Consider the following 26,262-nt stretch of genomic DNA (forward strand, 5'->3'; position numbering starts at 1 on the left):
GCTGATGAAGTTAACGCTGAATAATGTGAAGTATTTATATAATTAAACAACCAGTTGATTCTCAGTTTTCTTCATTTTGTGGTTTTTAAGGCACTCAGTATGTTTCATCCATCTGTCTGCCTTGTCTAGAGAGACGTTGTGACATTAATTCCAAAAATGAATATTCACTTGCAGCTAACAGACTGTTACAAACCTAAAAATAATGATTTTATTTTTAAATTATTCTTTTTTTTTGCTTCTGGATGATGTATGCAGCTCTAGGACACTATGAGTGCAGTGACTCCTACATTTGGAGAATAATGACCCAGAATACCCTCCCCCAAACAATAATCGACAAATAGCAGGCCCTCAAAGCTTCATGCACCACTCTTCATTTATTATTATTATTACTATTATCTTTTATAAGACATTCCTATATAATTAGTTTACTTATAGGTCTTATAAAATGTTTGTATGTAAATACTAACATGACAAATGAAAGCTGCAATCCAGATGACATACTTCATCTTTTTCCTTTAGTTTATACTGCAGCTACTTTTCCAAAGTACATACTGTTGCTAGTATTGTGCATACAGCTGGGACACAGTGCTTCAACATTGTGCCTTGAACTTTGAAAAATGTAAGTAAAAAGTATGAGATATGGAACGCAGCTCATCTGTCAATGAGCCGTCATCTGTCTGTCCTCTCTCAGCAGCTCAGGTCACGTGATGCATCTTCTTTTGTCCAGAGGATTGTGGGTCAGAATAGCCAGAAAAGCATGCTGGCTTGCACACTGCAAAATGTGACCACATGCAGTGGAAGATCCTGATCATTTTGGCGCACTGTATCTGACATACTAACTAGTATGGTAGTATGAGTATTTGAACGCCTCCATGGATTTATGACCAAATACCTGCATCCACCTCAGCATCCACCTCAGCTGTACATTGAGTTTAGTGTTTATTGTGAATCTGGCAAACATGATGATGCATGCTGATATTAGCATTTGTGTCAAAGAACTACTGCACAGCCTCACAGATCAGCTAACATAGCATAGCTGCAGACTTTAGTCTTGTTCCAAAACAAATCCAGGGATTAATAAAGAAAAAGACTTCCTTAAAAGCTTTACTGGCAAATTTATATGTTTAGAATCAGTTTGTCATTTATTTTGTTAATTCACTGCCATTTAAACTTCACTGATCTCTTTAATTTCACAGCTTAACTAATATAATAAAGTGGTTACTGTGAACAGAATTCTTAATTTTAAGAAAGAGCATAATCAGGTATTTTTACACACAAAAGACCAAAATTTTACTCTGAGCAGCCTTTTAGTTTTAATAGGGGCAAACAGATCGTCTAAAAAAAGTAACTAACTTGTGATGAACATGTGAGAAAGAACTGGAACTCCAGAAACAAATTCCTTCACAGAGGTCTTCCAATAGCTTCTGGGTAAGTACTAATAATAAAACAGATGTACACACCACTTATCCACACCACATTTAATGTTTTGACTTCAGAATCAGTCGTAAGAGAACAGCACACAGACAGACAGAAGGCTCACATAGCTACAGGACAGTGACTGGGACAGGCTTGTGTTGCAAGAAGTTAATGAGACTTGTTGGCATCTCCAGCTGGTCGATACAGTGGATCTTGTTGATCTTTTTGAGGTATCTTCGGACAGCGAGTCGGCACTGTGAAGTCAAGGCCTTTGGATTTCCTGGAGACAGGAAGTGACGAGAACAAAGTTAGTTTCAGGTCACTCCTTTAACAAAATCTGTCAGAGGCCGTGGGAATATTTTTAGTGGTTGTTTGTGATGATCTTGCAATTTAGGACATATCCATGCTTAACAGGGCTAATTGAGTTTTCTTTAGATTTCATATTGAGGTGTCTCTGTCAGTTATATAGAGTTTTTTTCTCCAAAAAACAAAATTTTACACTCTAAAAATTTTAACTGTGCTAATTATACACATACAATGCACAGTTTTTAGACAAATTTACAGAACTATCCAGTTTTGCTCCTCTACTAAACAATCTAGATGGACAAATAACACATTTTTTGATTTTTGGGGTGAACTGTCTTTTTTCATCACTGTGCACCAACTAAAACACCAGATTATTACAGGGTGTCTACATGTATCAGCAGGTTAAATGTGGGACATTTTAAGACTTTTTAAAGACCTTTAGCCACCCTGTATTATACTAAAGATTAATACCACTTGAAACATTATCTGCTTCATGGGTTAAGAATCGGGACAAATCATGTCCTACCAAAGAAATTTGTTAAAAATTATTAACACCAGTTAATAATAATTTACAACTTAAAACAATTTAAAAATGTGTTAAAAGCCCCCTTTTTTGTGTCCCAGATTTCTGTCAACTCCGTCAGATTTTTACATAAGCATGGTTTAATCAGACTTAAAAAGGTTTAGCTATACCCTAAGGATCCCAGTCTAACTTCCTGGTTTAAAAAAGGTTAGAAAACTGCTCAAGCACAGGCAAACTTTCTATTTTTTAACAAATTCCTCAAATAATAATACTATCAGATGTGTCTCAATCATTCAATATCAACTCTGTAGCCCTTCTAAATTAATGCTACATAACAATTATGGATTAAAAATATGTGTTACGATAAGCATCAAGAGAGCTCTCAGCAGCTTTAAAAGATAAAATGGCTACTTACTATCACCATGCTGTGAAATGAAAAAAAATTAACATTTTGTCAACTCTGTATGACATCAACTCTGTCAGATGGAAAATCTGACTGTCTAAATTTAATAAAAAATGTAATCACTAGGACGTCAGCCCATTACAAGGTTTAACAGCCAAGAGTTTGATCCTTTAATATTTTCCGTTCTGTTCAGTATAACAGAAGAGTAAAAATCAAAACCCCCTCAAAATATGGTTTTGTGAAAACTAAATTTCACTGAGCTTTCTAGCCAAATTATGAGAAAATAAGAGAAGAAGATATATATTCAGAAATTTCAATCTCACAGTAAAGTGTTACCAAAATCTTATAAACCAGACATAAATTCTAAAGATCTAAAGTCTCAACATTACTGCTCAACTTCAGCAAGTATAAACAGTCTTTAGTTTTACTTTGTAGTGATTCAAAGTGGCCTGTTGCTCCCTGTCATCCAGCTTGAATCAGAAATGCATCATGTTACAGGAGGGCAGCAGAGCGCCGTCCAGTGTTTTCACACAGCTGACATGTAAAATAGATGATTTATGTGCAGTCGAATACCTCTTTCCTGCAGAAGCAGCTCCACGGCCTCGTTCTGCTTGGTGGACTTCTCGATGATCAGCGTCGGGAGGTAGACGTTTGCACCGAAGTCGATCAGAAGCTGGATGTACTCCACGCCACAGCCATGCCTCAGGCACATCTCTAGCACAGTTTTGGGCTGCTTGATAGAACTCAGCAGCTTTGCGTCAGTGCAATTGTAATCTGGGTCTGCCCCGTAGAGAAGCAGCAGTCTGAAACACTCCATGTGTCCATAAACGGCAGCCAGGTACAGTGGCCCGCTGGACACCCTGGCGCTGGAGGTCCAGAGCAAGACTTTAGAGCGGGAGTTCACCTCGGCGCCGTGTTTTAGCAGTTCCTTTAATATCTCAACATCGCCCTCCCGAGCAGCGGTAAGGACAGGGGAGCAGTTGTTGGATGAGCTGCCATTGGGGTTGGCGCCAGCTCTGAGGAGTGCTAAGACGCAGTCCAGATATTTCCCACGAACAGCTGTGAAGAGAGGCGTCTGAGCCTTGACATCTGCACAGTCCACCAGGGCACCGTGGGCTAGCAGGACCTGCAGACAGCTGAGGTGGCCTTTAGACACAGCAGCATGGAGGGGCGTGCCTGCAATGCCCCAGCCACCTCTGCAGTTGATGACTTTCTTATAGATTTCTTGGCAGAGCATCTCATCAAGGAGTCTGTCATTGTTTTGTAACACTGCTCGTCTGAGCTGGGAAATTTCACAACTGTTTTCTTCTTCTTCAGGTGTCCTTAGTGGGAGCATAGAACCTGCTGAAAAATGTGATCAGACACAGACAAAATGAGCTACACGACAAAATGTAGATATGGCAAATGCTTGTAGCTGCACCCTTACTTTCTACCCTACAACAGATATTTTATACTACACAGAAAATAATTAGAGAAATTATTATATTAGTTATTAGGACTGCCTTAGCAACTTGTTGCAAAGATACTGTGTATAAGCACAGAGGACTTGAAGTCATACTGCTGAAACATCGTATCTACAAGGGAACCATTGATTTGCGAAACTCGCGAGATTTGTAGTCGTTATTTCTTCATACACCTCGTACAAACTAATTTTGTTTTCTAATGCAACAACGCAGGGGTTAAGATTTAGGTGAAGTTCAGGGACAAACACCTAGTTAATATTAGAAGAGAACGTGTTTTGGTTTAAAATGATCATTCTCGCGAGATCTTTCGCGGGTCAAGAGTTCCCTTCTAGACGCGTCCATGCTGCATCATCTCCATAGAAGCCCATTACACCAAACTCCCTTCAAAATGTTACTTCATTTAGTATTTGTTGGCCTGTCGACTGAAATACACAAGCAGTCATTCAAAACGTATTCTCGATTAGGAATAATTAAGGTATTCTGGAAAATTCGGCATACAAAAACTATATGTTATTCCATTATTACCCAGGTACAATATGCTTTTCTAAAATATGTCTATAACACGGTGTTGTTGAGCTGTAATAATAAGGATGGAGAAATAAACTTAAATAACTGCAATTTAGGGCAATATTACAGAGTGAGTGCCGAACTGACTACTGGTTGAAAATGTTATGTAACATTACATACAGTAGCTATTAACTGCCTCTCCGTTTAACAAAACGTACAGTAACGTCACGCATCAGGGCTAATGCGAGCTCCCCAACAGAGGATTTTCGCTGATATTGAGCTAAATCAAACATCAATATGTCTGGTTAAATAATAAACTGCAAATTTTCAGTTAGTAATCTCACCTTTCCTTGTGTTTAAATGGGTTGAGGGAGGATAAAGAAGCTATACCGTTATGTTTTCTTTGTTTTATATTGGCCTACCTATGATATGTCACCATCAGCTGCCGTCCTCATCTTCCTGTTTGGATTCCTTCTTCCTCGTCGTCATGGAACAGATTCAGTTTAATGTCGCACTGCTGCCCTCTGGTGTTTCTAACTGCTACAGCAGACTGCAGCCTGAACTGTGCCACTGGTACTATTATTGACTGCGACAGAGTTAAATTATAATCAATCAATTCGTGGATCCATTTTAAAAAATCCGTTATAAATTCAAATCAATCAAATTAGTTATTTAATTATTATATTATTTTTAAAAACTCAAAATATTTTATTTTTTTTAAAGATATAGTGGTCATTAAGCAATAAAACAGTATGAAATGAAAATAATCACATGAATTAACTTTTGCAAAATATAGAAATGAACCGTTAAATTGTGAAATAATTTAGGAAAAGTTTAAATTATATATTTACTGGTTAATGTGGTTGTTCTTTCATATAATTTCCTCAAACCTCAACCTCAAAGTTATATGATTATGTTGAGATGCAGAGGCTCAGTTGTAGGAGAAATGAATGAGGCAGATTTTATGTATTGAAGCCAGACTACTACAGAAACCACTTTCTGCATCTACTGGAACTTTATTTTCTACAAGAGAGAAAATAGCTCCTACATGAAACTGCTCATAACAAGGTCTGTAGATTATCTTGAGTAACCGGGTCATGCAAGCCAAGTGCCATTCATTCCCATTGTGAAAGTAGACATCTCTACAGTCGATACCTCTAAAACTCAGCAAGTCACACCAAAAAAATCCAGATGAATAAATAGCACGAAACACTACACACACATACTAAATGTGTATTTTTGATTTTAGGGTGAACTGTCCCTCTAATGACAAAAAGGGGGCCCTTCCCTTAAACTTGGATACTCTACTACAGTAAATACATTAAATACTGTCACTGTTATTGGCTATTCACTGTTTCAGCGCTACTCCAATACACCTTCCTTCTGCTGCATCTGCTGCTCCTGTGAGGGAAAAGTTTTATCTTGCAAACAGAAGTGCAATCGTCTCCATAGCAATGGACTGACGGCCCTCTGCTATAGTTGCCTTATCACTGCCCTCTGCTTTATCCGCTCCCTCTCCAGGCAACCTAGATGGCATCCTTTCTTTTAAAACTGGGTCTATTTCTTTTGCGTGTGCGTCACAGAGCCATTGTTTGGTTAGTGATGAGGTCTCAGTGTTGGCCGTGGGCGCAATGCAGCAGAGAGAGCTTTCAAGATTTCAAGCATCGTCCCCCTTCGATTAAAAAAAGGTTTAGGCAACCCATCAAATGATACTGATTTCTTTTAAATTCCTGCAACATAGAAAGCAACAGTTTGTTGCCAAACAGCACTGACACTACAGTGACTCTTGTTTCTGTCAGGACCCTGAGCTGCATCCTGCCTGAGTGAGTCTGACCGCTTCTATTGAATGCCAGGGGTTTTACAACATGGTAATGAGCAGCGCCGGCCTCCTCTGTCCACTCCGCTTCTATAGCTGTTGCTGAGAGACAAAGTAGAAGTCACCCAGGCGTTCAGAGAGAGTGGAGAAGAGGCCTTTAAAACAACGACGCCACCATAACTCATAGTGCGTCTGCAGGACGACGGGAGGGGGGTGTTAGTGGAGGGACATGAGAGCGCGTGGACAAGACACAGGGTTGGGTTTAAGATCAGGAAGGATAGCAGAACTTTCACTGAGGATGGGGGGGGGGGGGCAAAGGGGAACAGACAAGAGGAATCAACACGTTTAATGCTCTGATTCCCACAATGCTCCTGTGGTGTTCAGACACAGAGTGTTTTTCCTTCAGGAGGCTATGATGTGCTCTCCAAGATGACAGGTACACTTGCATCACAGAAGCAGAGGCTGTGGATTCTTTGTGTGGTTTTCATCACTGCAGCTGGAGGTGAGAAGCTTCTTCTTCTTTTTTTTATTGAATTAAGACTAAAAATAAAATTGATGCTTTGTTTGGGGGAAATTCTGTTTGTCCTTGGCTGCTTTAGAGAGCTGAGCGTTCACAGTTAACAGCAACCCTGGAGCTCCTGGAAACTTCAGTTTGCATAGATGCTTTAAGATTAAAATTTACTTCAACAGTTTCCTGAATCAGTGATTATAATTTTACCTTGAAAGGGAAACTGGTGCGTGGTTTATTGAAGCAGTTCATTACTATTTTAGGATAGAGGTGGAAACTTTAAATTACAGTAGAAGTTAAGAAAGGGTATTGGGTTTATGGCTGTAGCAGACAGTGTGCAACAAGAATAACTCAGTGTCTCCATACAACAGACATACATTCTGTCTTTTAACTTCTGAAACATTATAAAAATGATAGCTCCCTCTCATACTGTTTCATTCCATAGATTTTTATGCAATTAAAAATAGAAAATAAATAAATAAATAAACCAAAAAACACTTTCTTACTTTTAATATCATGCAACCCTAGAGATTTATCTTAGGATGCCTTGGGGGATCCTAACCTCGAGAGTAGGCACCACTAAAGACATTTATATACTTTAATTAAACAAGATGTTTTCAATTTTTTTTTCTGCCATGGACCCCTTGCAAAAAAGAAAATAAAAACTTTACACTTCTACTTAGTGACGTGAAAGAACACAAGAGAATTGCTCCCATAATGTACAGACATCAAGAGAGTCATAGATTATAAATAGATTATAGAACAACTTCAGTTCATTACATTTTTATATCAGCCATTTTTCTGCAAAATGACTCCTTTCACTTTTGATGCATTAAGTCCATTCTGCTGATAATTCCTCTGTTCTTACACTTAGGTACAGTTTTGCAGGTATGATTTATACCTTTAACAGCAGTAGTGGTATTAGCAGTGGTAAGTAAAAAACAAAACAAAAGAATATTTCCTCCACCTCTACTAAAACCCTTTTTGCTGTAGGCTTCTTCCAATGTCCTCTAAATCTAAAACTTCAATTACTGCTGCAATACGCGGGACATTTTACAAGGAAAGTAATACTCCTCACTTTAAGCATTAGCGGTTTTTGGTTCTCCAGCATTTCAACAGTCGAGCCAGATGTCTGTCATATCATTTCAACTGATCAGATCAAATTTCCCAGTTGGAGCAACAGGTGATTCTAAGTCACAATAGATAACATGCAATTATATTCCCAAAATTAAACACTGCAGGTGAAATGTGAGCGTGTGTAATCAAAGAAAATGTGCCAAATGTGAAACATCTGTCATGAAACATCTGTTGAAGCTGCTTGTTAAACTCATGTGACTCTTTATAATGAGTTAAAGCTGCTCCTCTCATCATGTGACTCATCATCTCAACCAGTTTAATTAATTGTACAAATTGAATCTCTGAACATGGCCTGGCTGGTGTAATAAATTTTCAATTAAAAAAAAGAAGAAGTGGAGCACCAAACAAGACTGCAGTTCAGTGTATTTACCCATATTTTAAGCTGAATTGATTTTTGATTCATCTTGCATGCCGTCAGTTCAGTGTGTTATTGCCTTCCAGAGGGCATTCCTTGTCCAAACGGTGGTCAGATCCACCTCGGCAGCTGGCGATGCTATTGGCTCTCTGAGATGACATCTTCATGGCCCGAGGCACAGGAGTCATGCAGAGAGACTGAGGGAGGAGATCTGGCATCTGCCGACAGCCCGGAGCTGCAAACTTTCATCTTCTACTCCTTTCCAGTGTGAGTGCTACAAAGCCTATAAAAATGTCTCTTTTCATATTTCTATATAACATCTTTTAACCTGCCCTCCCCCTTTGTGTTCATGTCGGTTCAGAAAAACCACCGTGTGGGTATGGCTGAAGGGATCAGTGGGAGACAGGTCTGATCAAGTCATGGCTGTGCAGCCAGCAAGTCCTGCATGGGGGACAGGAGGCAGTGAGAGTCAAGGGGCGTGTACTCAGATGGCCTTGGGTGCACAGGGACAGTGGAGGAAGGCTCGGTGTGCTGGACGATACCTCTTCCTCTGTGAAAAAGAAGTAACAGGTAAGACACATTAGAGAACACCAGAGGCAAAAAAATCTAACATCTATGACACTTTGGTTGAATCCTCATGTACGGCTGACAATATTAGAACTGTGTCTTGAAAGTACCATGAAGTGATTGTGGTCAATGCCTCTTCATGCAGAGTCTTTACCATCTGTGGACAGTTACCTGACTGGATTGGTTCTCATGACTGGCATCTATGCTCACGCTCAGCTACACCCATTAACCAATGTCCCGGACATCGGACAGCTCACAGTGGAGGTCAGTAGTGTAATTCTTAAACAATGACTCTCAACCTAAGGAGCAGCAAGTAAAATAAAAACTGACAAAACACTCCTTGATTGAAAATCTTGCAGCTCATAGATCTAATAAACCTCTAATGAGGGCTTTCAGGTTGGCATTGCTTGGCTATAAAGGGTGATAAAGCAAATGAGTGGGAATCAATGGATTAAAACAGTGATTCCAACAAGGGTCAATTGCATTGCTCAGTTTATTTCTGCAGTTGCCAGGAGGTACATGCACAGACTGTGGAGTTGCTAACTAACAAATAATAAATAAACTGTGACATATGTTATGATTTTTTTTTTAAATCCACAAAATGTGTCAGTGCTAAGACCTGAGCACTGGCCTTCGAGGTGCATTAAAAGTGAAGTGAAAATATTATCAATCAAGCAGCAAAGAATAATGGATGAATGGTTATAGATTGCTAAAGTAAAAGTTCAAACTGTGAGGTAAAAGTAATGGATAAATGGTTAAAATGACTTGAAAAATATAGTGGATAACAGTTGAAATAATTAGCTTAAAGTATTAGAATAAATAGCCGAGAGCATTGGATTAAAAGCTGAAAACAGTAAACAAATTGTTGAAGGGCTAAAAGTAATCAATAAATAGTTGATATTGTTGGCTAAAATATTTAAATCAATTCTGAAAAGCTAAAAGTTGTGGATAAATGTTTGAAATAGCTGTCTAAAATGGGTAGATTGTTAAAAGAGCTAGCAGTGATGAATAAAGAGTAATATTTAGTTTAGTATTTTACTACTTGACCAAAATGACCTAAATGTTAACAGTTTAGTAGTGTAAAAGAATATTGTATAGAGTACTGAAATACGTTAAGTGACAGTATTAAATTAGATGCTTTTTATGAAAACATTTAAAACATGATAGGTGTTGTTGATGAAGAGATACTAAGCTTATCCAACAGGGCTGTGGAGGTATGTCAAACAAAAAAGTTTGGAAATCATTAAAGGACCATTCAACAATAAAATTGACTTTGCCTGCTTAAATAAGTGTTTTTTGACATCAAAGTATATCATTGTATATTCCCCCTGTATTTAAGTACTTCTCTGAATTTCATAATTTGTGTTGTTGGTTTATATTCTGGGTCTCCTTTGCCACCCACAGATGCAGCTGTTCCCAGGGCTGTGGTTCAGTCATGCAGGTCAGCTGGTATCTGTAGAACTGGTGGTCCAGCCCAGCCCAGTGTCCTCTCTGGCCCGTGTCCAGATCTTCAGACCCTACTGCAACCCCAGCCACCACCTCGTACCTCCAGGTACAGTGCAGCAGTTAAAATGGTGGTTTTCTGAAAGCTCCTCTTTGTTGGATAATGTGGGCAAGAATCTCCTCTCTGCTCCTCAGGTTGCAGCTCTCTCCTTAATCCATTCAGCTGCTGCTCAGCAGTACCACTGTGTAACACCACAGGGGGCTGCAGCATGGGCCAGTACTGGTGCCACGTGACGGAGACCTGTGTGCACACCACCAGTCCCTGCAGCGCTTACGACTCTGCAGCAGGGGGCCGTGGCTTTGCTTTGCCTCCCAGATACCTTGCAATACCACCCTTCTATCACCTGGTGGCGGACATGCCTCTGAGAATAAACCCTAGCTCTGAATTAAAAACAATAAGTGTGAGTTGTCCTTTCATGTTACTTTTCTTGCAGCCATTATGGACCAATGGTGTTGGAGTACAAAACATATTAAAGGTGCCACAAGTGACTCTGGAGAAAGATAACTGATTACTGAGTCTTATTTCTTGGTCATCAAGTACAAATGCTTTGGGTTGACTTGGGTCAAGCCACCAGCCCTAAGCAATGGTGTTTGACGATATGGTTGAGCCATTGTCCATCAGCAGCAATAGCTTGTTTTTATTCTCTCTCACACTTCAAAAAGGAACAAAACTCCTGCCTGACAACAAATCTAAACTTCACACAAAACCTCACATTACAGAAGTATTTTAAACCATAAAGTTATGATACTAGAGGGCTCAGTAATCAATGACCATCCCTAAACAATGATATTTAATAACAGGGTTGTGTTCTTTCACATGAAAATGTTTTCTATGTGAATTTGACAGACATCCTATTTGGTGACCTGATGACCTGACCAACCCAAGGTGTTGGTATTTGACAACATAGAAATGAGACTCAACAATCAACTATGTTTCTCCAGAATTGCTTGTTGGGGATTAAAAATAGCTTCCTTACACATGTCCCTGTGTTTTCTGTAACAGGTGCTTCTTCCGGATCGAGCAATCATGGTGTACCCTGATGACATTGTGGCTATACAACACACTCGTCAGCCTGGAACATTCCTACATTGCCTGAACAGTGAAGCATCTCTAAACTCCCCTTGGCGCCAGAGTTACATGTCCCTTAGGAAGACAGAGTGGGGAGGCTGGTGGGAAGGAGGCCTTACCTCCCTGCCCCAAGGAGGCCATTGGGTGGACGGGGTTGTGTGTAATCTGAGGCTGTTGTATGTGGACAATCTTCAAAGAGGGACAGAGCATGATGATAACTTTAGCTTCACGACAGCTCCAGGCATCTGGGCCCTGACAACCGGTCCTACTCAAAGTGTGGGATCGAAATTTGGGCTTTATGTTGTCCACCCTGTGCCAGATGAAAAGAATCAGATTCATGTCCAAATCAATGTCCCAACACTCATCATTGTCAGGGTCCTGTCTGGACAGAAAGCCAGGAGCTCATGGTCAGCACCAGTTCTTCAAACAGAGGTCCCCTTCCTTCCATCTTGCCCTGAGGAGGTGGCTCAGTCTTTGCCTGGCTGTACGAGTCAGTCCCCTGATGACTGGTTCTCCTCTGTGACTCTGGTGTTGCCCTCAGTTGGGATTCAAACACTGAACATCAGTGTGATGGATGCAGTAAGCTCCCAGAGTGTGAGTTTGAAGGTCTATGGTTATGAGGCGGTGACAGGGCTTAGTGTTGAGCCACATGGATGCCTGAGGATGCTCATAGAAACTCCGCAGGTAAGAATGCAACAATTTATTTACAACACACACTCTAAATTAGTTTGGTTATATATTCTCTCACATTCTTACTGTTTTGATGTTTTTTTAATTGTAGTCATTTATAGCCAAAGTGGAGAGTGGTTCCTCAGTAAAATTCACATGGGTGATTCACAACCTGGAGAAGTTTGCCCATGAAGGAGAATCTTACAGTTTAGTATTCAAGAACCCTGCTGAGTATAAGCTCAAGGTAAAATATTTAGCTCTATGATTTTAAATTTGTTCAGTTACTTATTTTCCATGTTGAGATCTTTAGAAAGTAACTTGCTATCTCTCTATTAGGTGACAGCTTCCAACCCTGTGAGCTCTCAGAGCCAGGAAATCCTCCTGATTGCTGATGAAATGACCCCAATGGTTGAGCCAGAGTTCCTGTTAGTCAAGAAAGTTGTAGCTGTGGATGCTACACACCTCTACACCCTCAGGATCAAAGTGGACATCTCCCTGCCAGTCACCTTCAGGTAAGGCATTACATTTTTCATAAATAGCTCTCAAAAACCCTCAGCAAACACTGCTGGTATGGCAGACTGCCAAAGATTGCCACTTGAAATGTACTTGTAAAGACGCTTTTGTGTGGTTATTCTAAATTTCCATGTGGTGCACTTGTGTCATGTAGATGGGATTTTGGGGATGGCAATAACAAAGTGATCCACACCCAATCTGCTCCATGTCAGACCCTGGAAGGGCTTACAGAGAGAGGAGAGAAGCAAGTTTATGTCCAGGACATGGTAAACTATACCTATTCCATCCCAGGTAAACATACAAACACAAATTAGTAAGATACACTAATCAAAATTTATATATTTACAATGGATCAAATGTGTAACATGAGAGGGGTTGCTTATAGTGACAAACCCACAAAGAATTATCACCTGACTTTGTTGTTCCTCCCAGTTTACACAAAGTGTTTTTGCATCTTTTAGCTCACTGTTTTGGTTTTACAGTTTGCATCTTAACCACTATAGTGTTGAAATGTTTACTTTTTATTTGTCCCTGAAGTTCATTTTAGATTTCTTAAAAGATAAGATTGATACTGGTAGCACTGTACTTTATACTCTATTCAGTCCAACAAGGTAAATCCATGTTCCTATGTGTTTATATTATGCAGATGACTACAGACTTCATGTCCAAGTCTCCAACCAATATGACAACACGGATGCATCCATGATGATTAGTGTCCGTCCTCAATTAAATCACCTCCTAATTTCCTCTTACCCTCCTGTGCCCCTCGTCAAAGAGGCCCTCATTCTGGAAGCTTCTGTAGAGCCATCCACCTACGCCACGGTCTATACATGGAACTTTGACGATGGCTCCAAAGCTGTCCGAGGTATCCACCTTAAAGTCAGCCACACTTTTGCATCAGCAGGGGCTTATAACGTCACAGTGTGTGCAAACAACACTCTTACAGTCCTGACTGCCTGGCTCATTGTGGAAGTTATGGAAAAAGTCTCTGGATTAACAATCAGCCACAGTGGACCCAGTGAACTAAAGTCTGCTACAGATTTCAGAGCTACAGTGGCAACTGGTACAAATCTTATGTGGATGTTTGACTTTGGTGATGGGTCCCTACTGGGAAACCTTACAGACGGTTCAATCTCCCACATCTATAAGTCGCCAGGGAACTATACAGTAGATGTAACTGTCACAAATTCTGTCAGCCAAGCTCATCGGTCTATCAGTGTAGAGATCTATAGACTGGCTGTTAGCAAAATTCTCCCTACAGAATGTGTCATGACAGGAAGAGACATACATCTTACTGCTCTGGTGAATGGGGATATATCCACTCTGACTTTCCATTGGATGTTTGGAGATGGATCACCTCTGACTGTGGTGAGGGGACAGTCAACAGCTATTCACATATTCCAAACCCAAGGGACTTTTCATATTAGTCTGACTGTGTTTAGTTCTGTTACATCTGTATCATTTAATACAAGTATCTGTGTCGAAGCGGCAATAACCAACCTGACAGTGCAGTCATCACAGGATGTGGTAGCTGTAGGAGAAGAGGTATGCTTCAGGGTGTTAGTGTTCCCCGAACAGATGACAGGTTATCAATTGAAGTGGGCTAGTAGCCCCTCTAGTCTCATTGTCAGGAGAGAAGACACTCAAACGTGTTTTGTCTTTAAAGATGAAGGTGTCGAAGAAGTATTAGTAATGGCAAGTAACAAGATCAACAACCAAACAGCCAAAGTCAGTATCACCATTCAAAATCCAGTAAGTAAACTGTCTGTGGCACATGATTTGCAAGGTGACACGCTGCCAGTCAATACGTTAGCATTATTTTGGGTCACCAGTTGTAGTGGCAGCAATGTGTCAGTGCTGTGGGATTTTGGAGATGGCTCTCCAGTGGAGCAGAAACAAAACGTGTCACATGTCTTCACTTCAGTGGGTCAGTTCACAGTCACCGCCACAGCATTTAATGCTGTCAGCCGTGATTCTGTAACCCTTATGGTGAATGTTTTACTTCCAGTTTCGGAACTTTCACTTCACACAAACCAGCCTTACGCTATAGTTGGAGAAGAAACTCTCATCTCAGCGGTTAGTAGTGCTATCAGTAGCACGAACTACTACTGGACTGTGGATGGTATGACCACAACCAAACAGGAGACTTATCAGTTTAGATATGCTTTCCTGAAACCAGGGGTGTATCAAGTTAGGGTTATAGCGCAGAACTTAGTGAGTAGAAAGGAGGCAGCTATTTTAATTGAGGTCTTTGAAAAAATAGAGGGTCTTCAGATTAAATGTCAGGGCCTAACAAACATGAAATATGTACCCACCAAAGAGGAACTCCAGTTTATTGCTTCAATCACCAAAGGTTCCAATGTCACTTATCACTGGATTATGTCACACAGTGGAATAAACCAACAAACTACTGGTGATGGAGAGCTTTTTCACATGTTAGCTGAAATTCCTGGTGGGATTTCAATTCATCTGAGAGCTTCCAACAAGTTGGGTGAAGCCACCAGCATTATTTCCGTAGTGGCAGTACAGCGTGTAACAAATGCACGCATTACAACAGAATCAAACATTGTACCATTAGGGAAAGTAGTGAATATTTCCATGTCCGTGATCGCTGGATCAGACCTACAGTTTCTTTGGTATATGAAATCTGATCTGGCACCCCTGCAGACAGATGCACCCTTTCTTCTCCACACTTTTACAAATTTGGGTCACTGTCTTGTCAAAGTTTCAGTTCAGAATGTCCTCAGCCACAGCAATGTCACCAAAGAGTTTATCGTTCAGGAGGAGGTCCAAGAAGTGGACTTTGAAGTTGAGGGAAAGACACATCCATTTTATATCACCACAAGTACTGCTGTTCCACTCCATGGGCTTATTCAGAAGGGTAGTGATCTGCACTGGAACTGGAAAGTTAGAGGTGCCAAAACTACACTTTTTAATGCTACTAATCAGACCTTTATCTACACTTTCCCATGTGCAGGCATCTATCAGGTATCTTTGAATGTCTCTAATGGAATAAATTGGCAGATAGCTTCACACACTGTCACAGTCCAGGATGCAATCAAAGATCTCATGCTGAACATTTCCAAGTCTTCTGTCTGCTCTGGGGAACAAGTTACTTTTATTCCAACAATCTCCAATGGAAGCAATGTAAGCTTTGTTATAACATTTAGAAACAAAGACTGGCTTCTTAGTCAGGACGTTCTCAAAGGACAGTTCACCACATCAAGCCTTCCAGCAGGGACACATCTGGTTACAGTGAAGGCTTGGAATCATGTCGGTAGTGCTGAGGTGTCTTCCAGCATTGTGGTCGCTGAGCAAATTCAAGGTTTGAGACTTGTAAACTGTTGTTCTGCTGCTCTAGAGGCTCTGAAAGGAATCCAGTTCAAGGCAGAAATTCAAAGTGGACTTCCAGTCAACTACACCTGGATATTTCACTTGGTGGGGTTTGAGTCCACATGGCTCATGGGACAAGAAGTGATCTTTACTCCACCACAGAGTGGTTCATTGTCTGTTAGCGTGCTAGCCACCAATGGAGGTTGCTCCAAGACGGTAAATGATAGTGCTACAGTTCAGTGGCCTATTAATGAGGTCAAGCTTGTCTGTCATTCTGAAAGAATATTTGTTGGACATGCTGTCATGTTTTCTGCAAAAGTAGATGGAGAGAGCGATCTCAGATGCCTCTGGGACTTTGGAGAGTCCCCTGAAGTATTGGCAACAGACTTGAGCACAGTCAATCATACTTATCATCTTCCTGGGAAATACAGTGTTACGGTCAAAGTTTTCAACAGTGTCAGCCATGTGTCCACACAGCTATACATAGAGGTGGAGGAGCTCCAGTGTTCCAGCCCTCAAGCTTCTCTTGTCCAGAGCAAGTCCACCATCTTCAGGTCTAGACCAAGTTTTTGGGAAGCAAATGTTGACATAAACTGCACTGCTTACAAAACCACGTACTTATGGGAGATATTCAAAGAGCCTGATTGCAGCAATGCCAACTTAAAATTCTCTGGTAACAAAGTCATACTGAGATATCAGGTAGATGCCACTTCTCCTGTTCTCTTACTCCCAAAGCATACTCTCGATGTAGGGCAGTATTGCCTGGTATTCACCGTTTCACTCAAGGGAACTCCTATTCTTGTCCAACGAAACACCACCATTACAGTGGTCCACTCTCCACTGGTAGCTGTCATCAATGGAGGCTCACACAAACTGTGGTCCAGCCACAGTGATCTGATCCTGGATGGATCTGAGTCCCATGACCCCGACATTGAGGCCGGAGTTGAAGATGTACTACAATATGACTGGACCTTCATGACACAGGTAAATTAATCTTATATTATATCAATGGCTATTACTATGAGTTGGATAAATAGTATTTAAAGATATCTTCCACTCAAAAAATGTTTTTCTTATGTCTCCTAAAATGTCCTTTACGGTTCTTTTTAAAGACTCGTTTTGTAGGAAAAACTGTTAAGCAAAATATTAGTCATAGTAAAGTACATACTTTCAAAATATGTCTGGAGGGGAACTTTGAGAAATAAATGCAAAAGTTGAAGGCAGCGAAAGTGGTAGCATTAATTTTTTGATACACAGTCATTTCCCTACTTGAGATCTGTGTAGGTGTGACTCACACCTGGGTTTTTTTTTTTTTTTCAGAACTCCACAGAGTCTCATTTTGTAAAGCAGCCCATTGGGGGTGACGGTAGCAAAATGACTCTACTTGGTACACAGCTACATCCAGGAACAGTCTACGTTTTCACTCTTACTGTATACAAGGCAGGCAGGAAACCTGCCTTTGTCAACCAGACAGTGAGTATCATCCATAATCTCACTCCATTCCCCCACAAAAGCATGCTTCATCACTTTCACTGTCTTTCTCTTGTACCAGCAGGTCAATTGAGAGACGTTCTATGAAATTAAATCTCTTGGCAATAAATAGTTTTGGAGGAACAAATAGTTTTGTGGAAGAACTTACCTTAGACCCATCAACAAATTTAGTCAAACAAGACTCTTACCACACATACCTGTGTCTCTTGGCTTTAGGTGACTGTGTGTGAAGCTCCTGTGCTTCCTGTGACTGTGGAATGTGTGTCCTGCTGTCTGTCCTCCCCTCACCACATAAGTTATACAAGCCCCATCGTCCTTTCAGGACAATGTGAAGAGTGTGACGACCAGGCTCAGGTAATGACTCTGCCACTAATCTTCAGCTTACATGTAAAATCTTTTTTAAAGTTCAGATGAAACAGCATGTTGACATCGCATTTTAACTTCCATATTGATGAAAAGTGGGCATGTCATAACAAACATGGAGAACAACCATTCTGTTCGATAGCTAGCTAATTAATGAAACAGAGTGCAGTGCTGCTAAAAGTTGAAGAAAGACTGATAGGTGGGTGTCATGGTATTACTGGTTGAAATAGGTTGGTCAGGCCTATCTTAGCACAGTTCCTATTATTTTTCAACAGGAAGAAAACATAATGAACATGTCAAATACGTGCACACTATGACCAGGGATGTGATCTAAAGGGGTTAAAAGGGCATTGTGTATATTATGTAGCAAATCAAATTTAATCAATTTTCATCAAAAATTCAAATGCAAATGTTGAATATAAAGGCAAAAATTATTGTGTAAGGCAAAACATTCCTGAAAGGACCACGTGTAGGGTGTAGTGGAATCTTGTGGTGAGCTTGCAGATTGCAAACACCTCACATCACCTTCCCCTTCTAAGCGTGTAAGAGGACCTACGGTGGCCGTGAAACTTGCAAGAAGGTTGTCTGGTTGTCCGTTGTGGGCTACAGTCAAGGCAACATGGTGCCCTCTATGGAAGAAGACCTGTGCCCTGAACAGCTCTAAAGTGAAGAAAACACAATGATTCTTATTTTCACATGATTATACACTTATGAATATTAGCCTATATTCCATTTTCATATTCCAGATGTCAAGACATCCCTGTAAATCTTACACACTTACCTTTAAAAAACATGACATGAAAATGCAATGGGAGTACAAGTGGAAAGAAAAACTACTGTGCACTGTGTTTCCTCTGCCACAGTCTCTGCTGTTATTCATTATATTGTTAATTTTGGTGTTTATCTTCTTAGAGAACTAATTTGTGATTAGACAGTTTAATCTATATTCAGTCTTAGTACTGCTTAATTAGATGGATAAATTAACAATACAGTGGTTTGTTATTTGCAACTGAGAAATTTATGCAGACAATAATTGACGTTTACTATTATTATGATTCATGTGTCCTCTCACAGTACAAATGGAGTGCTGAGGACCAGACTGGCATGACCCTCAACCTTGACGAAGCCTCTACCTCTAAAGGAAGACACTCCCCTAACTTGGTGGTGCATTCAGGTGTCCTGCAGCCAGGGTTAAGTTATACCTTCATTCTCAATGTATCTCAGCCTGACAGAGGACAGTGGGGCAGCGCCAGTCTGACTATATTACCTAACAATCCACCACATGGAGGCCTGTGTGATCTCAGTCCCGAGTCAGATATACGTCTGCTGGAGACAGTTGTCACCTACAACTGTTCAGGTAACACTGTGTTATTGGAAACTATTACTGTTACAAAATCCAATTTGTGTCAATGTCTTTGACACTCTGTGAAGAAACGGGAGCAGTCATCCTGCAAACTTCTTCACCAATGTTACTGTGTTCTGCTAACATCTGTTCTCTTTTGGCAGGGTGGCAAGATGATCAAAGTAGTGCCTCTCAGCTGATCTATACCTTACAGGTAGCACCATGCCAGCCCGTTGGCACAGTGTGCCCCCTGCTGACTCTGTATAGGTGAATACAGGCCTCAAGTTACAGCTATAAATAAACTATTGACCCTTCTTAAATCCCACACTTTTGTCTCTGTGTTCCAATAACAGTTGAACAAATTTGGTTCCAGGCGGAACATCGGAAAACTTTCTCCTTTCCTGTTTCCTACACTTAGATATGCAGAAAGAAAACCAAATTTAGTAAATGGTTAGGCAATGTTACTGGGGGACCTGTAAAAGCAGCATATTTTCACATCTTAAGTTAGGTAATGTTAGCTAAACATAGCTAACTAGCTAGCTATTGATTGTTGTAGATTAGCTGGCTAGCTAGTTAGCTCGGGTTATACTAACGTGGTTCTTTTCAGCACAGGTGAGAGTAGAACATAGCATATCTAAAAACAGGAAACAGGACAGGAAGAAGTTGACTGACTGTTCCAGACTTACATAGTGTCAATTACGTGCGATCCTGACCTGAATGTCAATAACTACATTAAGAAGGGAAGCTTGGAGGTCTGCTTCATGTCAAACTTATGTTGTTGTTTTTTAATCTTTTATGTATGAATTTCTCCCACAGGGGTACTCGTTCAACATTTGGCAGCTTGGTTCCAATGGGAAGTCTTGTGCCAGAAAGAAGCATGTCAGTTATAACAGTTACACTGCTGGTAGAAGACCATCTGGGGGCAAAGGTCATTGCCCTAAATAGGTATAGCTACCAGGGTTTAATGCAGCCAGAACAAAAGAAACATCACAACAATGTTGTAATGTTAATAAGTGCAACACATGCCACTATGCTAAAAATCATTTAGCATCATGCCAAATAAATCAGTGTATCATTTGTTCTTTTCATATATCAGAAAATTTAAAATACAATTTGTTATTTAATTATTGAGTTGAATTTGAGAAGAACACATGATAAACAGATTCAAAACTCATGTGTCTTGTCATGTTTTAGTGAACTCTCTCCTCCTGTCTCCAGAACTTTGACTGTTAAAAGTCCTGTGAGGGATAAAGTTGCCAGTCAATGGCTCAGAAACAAGAGCCAGACGGAGCTGTGGGCTTTAGTCCAACATGGCAACCCCCAAGAGATCATCCCTTTTTCAATTGCCCTCACCAGCCAGCTCAATCAGGTATGTGTTAGCAGCGTGTCTCATTTGCCAGTGAAATGAAACAAAAAAATGATTAACTGGCTGCTATCCATAACAGAATAACTGTAGATCATGAGCGAAGTGGTGTGAGAATCTTGAATCATTTGCATTTACTTTGAATATAAACTAATGAGTTTCACCCATCTGTCCACAGATGGAGTCTGGACAGACTGCCAGGGAGGTCATGGACAGAAGGGCGATCCGCAAAAATGTGACCGAAGCCCTTGCTTCTCTCCCCGTGTCCTCCTTATTGGATGTTGATCAGATCAGCTCAGCATTGTCACAGTCTACTGTAAGTAATTGTCTCTTTATCATTTTCTCATATCAAACATTTTTTAATCTGTTGGGAACATGCTGATAACAGTGCCTGCAGTAATTCATGCACAGACAAACGCAGAGACCAAAAAGACAAGAAAGCAATTTCACAACAGAACTCAATTAGCCTGGCATTGGCAAACTATTCACATTTGTGAATTAGTTTGGAACTTCTCTATTCATTTTTGATTTCCAGGGGCCGTTAACAACATGCACAGACCTGGACGTATTTGCTAAAAAGCTACAAAAAGTGATCAACAACCAGTTAGAGCAATGAAATGTGTGATGTAGCAGTGTATGGTCCATTTCGAAGCAGGGCACAGAATTGGGACCACCTGGTCACAATTGTTCTGGTATTACACCTTAACAGTGCACTAAAATATGTTTTGGAAAAACATATTTGATCAGCACTGCATAATTTTACAGTTTTACCTGATTTTTGTGAGTCTTTGTTTGAAAGCATGACAGAAAATGGTGGCTGTCCGCTTTTTGGAGCCTGAGCCATTGCATTGGATGGACCTGCTAACTGGACACAATTGGATAGACCCACAACTAGTCAACAACAATCAGACAATCAGAGCATCAAATTATGTGACATGTGACTTTTCAAATTTGGACCAGCGATCCTCCTCTGTCAAACATCGTATAGAACCCACCCCATATTAAATAAGTGGTTGTGATCGGCTTGACAGGATCTAAGGATGGTGGAATTCTGTCCGAATTCCAAAAAGAAGGGGCACTGGTCATATCTGCCAGAGTAAATGAAAACATGAGCTCCCAGGCTAGAGCTGCACATTATGCTTCTCAAAATTCTTCTCACACCTTTCAAACACTCATTCTGTAAAAAAAAAAAAAAAAACTTAATTTCCTCTTTTTTTCCCTAAGGCTGTTCCAAGTGAATTGGTATGTGAAAACTGCCAGGAGAATGTTCTGCAAGCTGTAGGGAAGATGATCCATGTCATGGAGGAACAGATGAGTCCTGGTGTCTTGTCAGCTTTTGAAACTGGAAGGAACATTCTTAGCATCATAGGTGCTGGTCAACCACTATCTTCCTCATCACACAGTACTGAGTGTGAACTTGACAGAGTGGGTGAATATTTAGTGTTCTCTGTGTTTCCAGGTAGCACGCTGGCTGCAGTGTCTGACTCTGTCAGTGCTTCCACTTCTCACCCAACCTACTCGAGTACTCTGCAGTCGACTTCCACAGTTTTCCTGTCGGCGCTGGGTTATGCAGGGGCCCTGATGCGCTCTCTGATGCAATCACATGTTCATGGCGAGGCACCTCTTTCTCTCTCCACCCCTTATATCAACACAGTGGGCTTCAATGGAGACCCCTCCAACCTCCTCTGCACTCACCAGTCCAACCAAATCCAGATCATTCCCCCTCAGTCATCAGCTAATGAATCAAAGAGTTCTCACCCATGTCAGTTTCATATCCCCACCTCCCTTACTGATCACCTGAAGAGTCAGAAGTCCGATGTGATGCAGGTGCTGTTTGGTATGGATGCAGAATTGGGGTCCAACCCTTTGCTAACTGCAGCCAAGCCTCCAATTTCCACCTCTCTGGTTGCTATGGAGCTCACCACAACTCAGGGCCAACCCATACCCATTCAGGATCTGGACCCTGAACGAGCCATACGGGTCACCCTGCCCAACAAATATCCTGTGGGTCATGACTATGGAGGTGGAGATGGGACATTAGGTGAAGGTGAGAATGGGACATGTCTTACTGTAACACTGCCAACTGAGGGGGGGTTGAACCTGACAGTCAAAGCTGTGGATGGACTTGATGAAAACGCAGGTTTATATGTCTCCTTCAACTTCAGCCTGGCGCCAGGTACAGTACATCATTTATTTTTATCTGGACCTATCCTGTTTTTCCAGATCACAGACTTTTGCACTTAGATATAATGTTAATGACCATTTGGTCTTATTTTCTCCATCCTTTGTTTTTTCTCGCAATGTACCCATGTACAGTGGTTAGTCTTGAGTCTCCCCACACTAGCTATGAAGCCCAAATCCAAAAAAAGGAAAGTCTCTGAGGAAGAGACTCTCTCTAGACAGTTTTTTTGGACCAAAAATAGCTCTTTTGATAGTGAAGGTTGCTTAACCCTGGTCTACATGCTTGGAAGGGGAGGGTGAGGTGGGTTAGTTGCAATCTGTCCATCTGCTATTTGCACATTGTGTAAAGTGAGTTTTTAAAGCTTTTTTGTTGAATTATGATGTGACATAATGTTACATAATAATATTGCTTAGAGCTGCTTTACATTTTAGTTTGTAGAAAAAAGAGCTGCAGTGGAAAATTACCACCACTAGAGGGCAGCAAAAACAAGGTAATGAGTGACAGGTTTTATATTTAAGTAGGAATGTACAGTATTTTAAGAACTGATCGACAGTAGCTGTGATACTTCTGCGAAGATTTGGTGGACACATGATGATTCCGGATGTCTAAAGTCATTTGTTGACTAATGAGAGCGAACTATCTTTAAGGCTGATAATGAGGCACCTACATAATTATTAATTGACCTAACTGTATGTATCTGTGAGTTTTTACATGAATTATAAATTAAAAAGGCTGTTCTCATCCTGCATTATGCATATCTAGGAGCTACTCCAGTGAGTCTGGGACATGTCAAGATAGAAGTGAGCGCTACAGTGCCGGGGACTAATGCATCCCAGGATTCCCTGGTGAGAGAGTGGGCTCTCAGTCTCTCTGCTCCGACCACCTCCAAAGAGGAATCCATCTTTCTGTCTCCACTGTGAGTCAAAGCTCTTTTCTGTTTGATTGCTCCCTTTGCTGAATAACAGAGTGCTTTTTAAGACTGAATATTCTTCCATCACAGTTTGAACGGGACAGACAGGCCTCTCTCTGTCAACGTGACCTCATCCCTGGTCGACGGCGGTCCTGTCCATGTGTCGGTGTGCGTGTTCAGCTCTCTGTGCCAGTACTACAGTGTGAAGGAGAGGCGTTGGAGCAGTGAGGGTCTGCAGCCACTGGAGGGCAGCACGCTCCACGAAGCACACTGTCTCACCCAACACCTCACCATGTTTGGGGCCAGTTTGTTTGTTCATCCTGGGGCCGTTGTTCTGCTGCCACCAGTATGTGAGAACACAAAGCATATATTTATATTTATGCATATTATTTTTGAATACCTTGGCAACATTTAATTAGGATCAGAAAAAAAGATCAACATCAATAGGCTGTTCCCCTTCTGCCTCCATCCATGTGTTATCTGTGCAGTCAGGCGGTCCCATGCGTAACATGGTGGTGGCGATCGTGTGCGCTGTCTTGGTTCTGATTCACCTGCTGGTGGGGCTCATCGCCCATAAACTGGACCACCTGGACAGCTTGAGACTGAGCCAGGTTCCTCTGTGTGGCCGACAGGGGCTGTACCACTACAGAGTGCTGGTCAAGACCGGCTGGAGGCGAGGAGCAGGTCAGCCAAGGACAAGTCAATATAGTATAGAACTGACCTGAAGTCAAGACAGTAATTGAAGTAATAATTGCATTTTCATGTTTGAATTTATGAAACTATAGAAGCCCTGAGAGGCAAGACAGAAAAAATAATTCTGTTGATCCATTTTCTGATCTAATGGTTTTTTTTCTCCCATGTTTCTGACTTAAGAACAGGTGCAAAAAACTTTTGCCAGGATAATATTTTAAGTTCTTCACAAAATTCTTTTCATCTTTGAGACAGGTGGGGACAAAAGTTTTGCCATCTGAAAAAAAGTTCTGCCAGCATGATTTTTTCATCTGCGAAAACAGCAGCAACCACAATGACTGAAAGTGAAGCCAACTGTAAAAAGTTGAGAAAACTGCCAAGTAATTTTAAAATAAACTAAATAAAATTTTGCCAACCTATAATCCACTGTTGGGATAATTTACTTTTTGTCTATCGATAAAGTTGAATCTTGCTGTGAACCTCATTTCTCACTATTTGGGTGCTTGAACATTATATGGTTGGAACTGAAGATTTTAAATGATTTACCATTATGCACTTTCACTTAATTACTCAGCAGTTTTTGACATTTATCACAACAAAACAGTATTTAGCTGGTCAAACGTTTTAAGAGTTGGAGTCGAGATTAAAACAAAAAAATCTATTGAAGGAAGTTGCCATAAAATTCTCAGAGCAAGTCTGAGAGCTGTCACACTCAGCTTCACAATGGTTCTTCAGAAACCTCTGTGTGGCGTCACAGATGCTTCGTACACTAATTATCATACAGTCTGTGGTGGAAACAGGTTTAAAAAACCTAACACACAGTGTATGTACCTTGTGTTTAGAGTGCTTGGAGGAATTTCATGAGTATTTTCATGCTATTAGTCCTAGTTGGAACATGGGCAAGTGGTGTGCTTTGACTCTTGTGGTTGAAATGGGTATTACAACAGTATTTTATCTACCAGAACCTTTTCACTTGCAATACAGATTGAAAAAGGGAACTTAGAAAGGTTATCCTGGAAAAACTTTTTCCATCTCATGTCCTGTCATAAACAATAATAAAATAATTTAGATCAGACTTAGAAAACAAATCTCCAGGATATTTTTTTCTCACTTGCATCTCGGGGCTTCCATAGAAACCTGATGAAAATGATTAATGCTGGGATGTATGACTCATCAGGCACCACAGCACATGTTGGCATCAGTCTGTACGGTGTGAACAAGAGCGGATCTCGCCATCTGCAGAGGGACGGAGCGTTTCAGCGTGGCAGCCTGGACCAGTTTCACCTGGAGACAGATGACAACCTTGGAGAGGTTTGGAAAATTCGCATCTGGCACGATAACACAGGTACGTGAAAACTACAAGAATATAATCCTTTCAAAACTACTGGTATTGTTTGTTCATGGGCATCAGCTTTTTTCAAAAACAGATACAATTTTAAAACTTAGTACAAGACCAAATGATCAAAAACTGATCTAAGTGCGTGTATCTAAATACATATAGTTTATGTGGCTTTGTGCATGTGTGAGGCATGAGTAATCCACAGCTATGTCATGGAAAAAGGGATCAATCCCATGTTCCCACTTGTGATGTTAATGTGTAAATGTAGGTCTGGATCCGTCCTGGTACGTGCAGCATGTGGTGGTCTGGGACCCTCAGACAGACCACATGTTCTTTTTCCTGCTGGAGGACTGGCTGTCTGTGGAGAACCACAAGAACGGCACTGTGGAGAAGGAAGTTCTAGCCTCATGTAAGCTTATAAATACCACTAAAACATTGCAGGAAACTATTCACTGCATCATGTCATACCAAAAAAAAGTAGAATAAGCGGTTAT

The 26,262-nt window shown here is 40.8% G+C and overlaps 2 protein-coding genes across 5 annotated transcripts in view; one reads left to right on the plus strand and one right to left on the minus strand.

Annotated features, from left to right (window-relative positions):
- Window positions 1-1,463: 1,463 nt before the first annotated feature.
- LOC146311680 (ankyrin repeat and SOCS box protein 12-like) lies at window positions 1,464-5,156 on the minus strand. 4 transcript variants are annotated; one of them, XM_084740837.1, is made up of 3 exons: window positions 5,041-5,156; window positions 3,222-3,992; window positions 1,464-1,696 (listed from the first exon to the last, which is right to left on the minus strand). In XM_084740837.1, exons 2-3 carry the CDS (start codon window positions 3,982-3,984, stop codon window positions 1,545-1,547), a joined length of 915 nt encoding a protein of 304 aa, XP_084596963.1. In that variant the 5' UTR covers window positions 3,985-3,992; window positions 5,041-5,156; the 3' UTR covers window positions 1,464-1,544. The 4 variants fall into 4 exon arrangements, with proteins under 4 accessions (XP_084596963.1, XP_084596965.1, XP_084596964.1 ...); XM_084740839.1 differs by having other exon boundaries at window positions 3,222-3,989; window positions 5,041-5,145; XM_084740838.1 differs by having other exon boundaries at window positions 4,963-5,080.
- A 1,617-nt stretch (window positions 5,157-6,773) lies between these two features.
- pkd1b (polycystic kidney disease 1b) overlaps window positions 6,774-26,262 on the plus strand; it is a 33,749-nt gene continuing 14,260 nt past the window's right edge. The window contains exons 1-25 of the mRNA XM_084741528.1: window positions 6,774-6,936; window positions 8,521-8,701; window positions 8,796-9,004; window positions 9,147-9,265; window positions 10,406-10,553; window positions 10,640-10,905; window positions 11,508-12,257; window positions 12,355-12,486; window positions 12,579-12,754; window positions 12,910-13,046; window positions 13,402-17,072; window positions 17,409-17,561; window positions 17,796-17,933; window positions 19,017-19,299; window positions 19,449-19,551; window positions 20,101-20,229; window positions 20,503-20,653; window positions 20,826-20,963; window positions 21,872-22,016; window positions 22,107-22,823; window positions 23,592-23,745; window positions 23,830-24,085; window positions 24,228-24,423; window positions 25,607-25,774; window positions 26,037-26,177. Of these exons, the coding sequence (XP_084597654.1) occupies window positions 6,864-6,936; window positions 8,521-8,701; window positions 8,796-9,004; window positions 9,147-9,265; window positions 10,406-10,553; window positions 10,640-10,905; window positions 11,508-12,257; window positions 12,355-12,486; window positions 12,579-12,754; window positions 12,910-13,046; window positions 13,402-17,072; window positions 17,409-17,561; window positions 17,796-17,933; window positions 19,017-19,299; window positions 19,449-19,551; window positions 20,101-20,229; window positions 20,503-20,653; window positions 20,826-20,963; window positions 21,872-22,016; window positions 22,107-22,823; window positions 23,592-23,745; window positions 23,830-24,085; window positions 24,228-24,423; window positions 25,607-25,774; window positions 26,037-26,177 (8,734 nt within the window). The 5' untranslated portion in view covers window positions 6,774-6,863. The remainder of the gene's footprint in view (window positions 6,937-8,520; window positions 8,702-8,795; window positions 9,005-9,146; window positions 9,266-10,405; window positions 10,554-10,639; window positions 10,906-11,507; window positions 12,258-12,354; window positions 12,487-12,578; window positions 12,755-12,909; window positions 13,047-13,401; window positions 17,073-17,408; window positions 17,562-17,795; window positions 17,934-19,016; window positions 19,300-19,448; window positions 19,552-20,100; window positions 20,230-20,502; window positions 20,654-20,825; window positions 20,964-21,871; window positions 22,017-22,106; window positions 22,824-23,591; window positions 23,746-23,829; window positions 24,086-24,227; window positions 24,424-25,606; window positions 25,775-26,036; window positions 26,178-26,262) is intronic.

Source organism: Lutjanus erythropterus, chromosome 17, assembly GCF_056507025.1.
Source record: "Lutjanus erythropterus isolate fLutEry1 chromosome 17, fLutEry1.hap2, whole genome shotgun sequence".
Classification (NCBI taxonomy): domain Eukaryota; kingdom Metazoa; phylum Chordata; class Actinopteri; order Lutjaniformes; family Lutjanidae; genus Lutjanus; species Lutjanus erythropterus.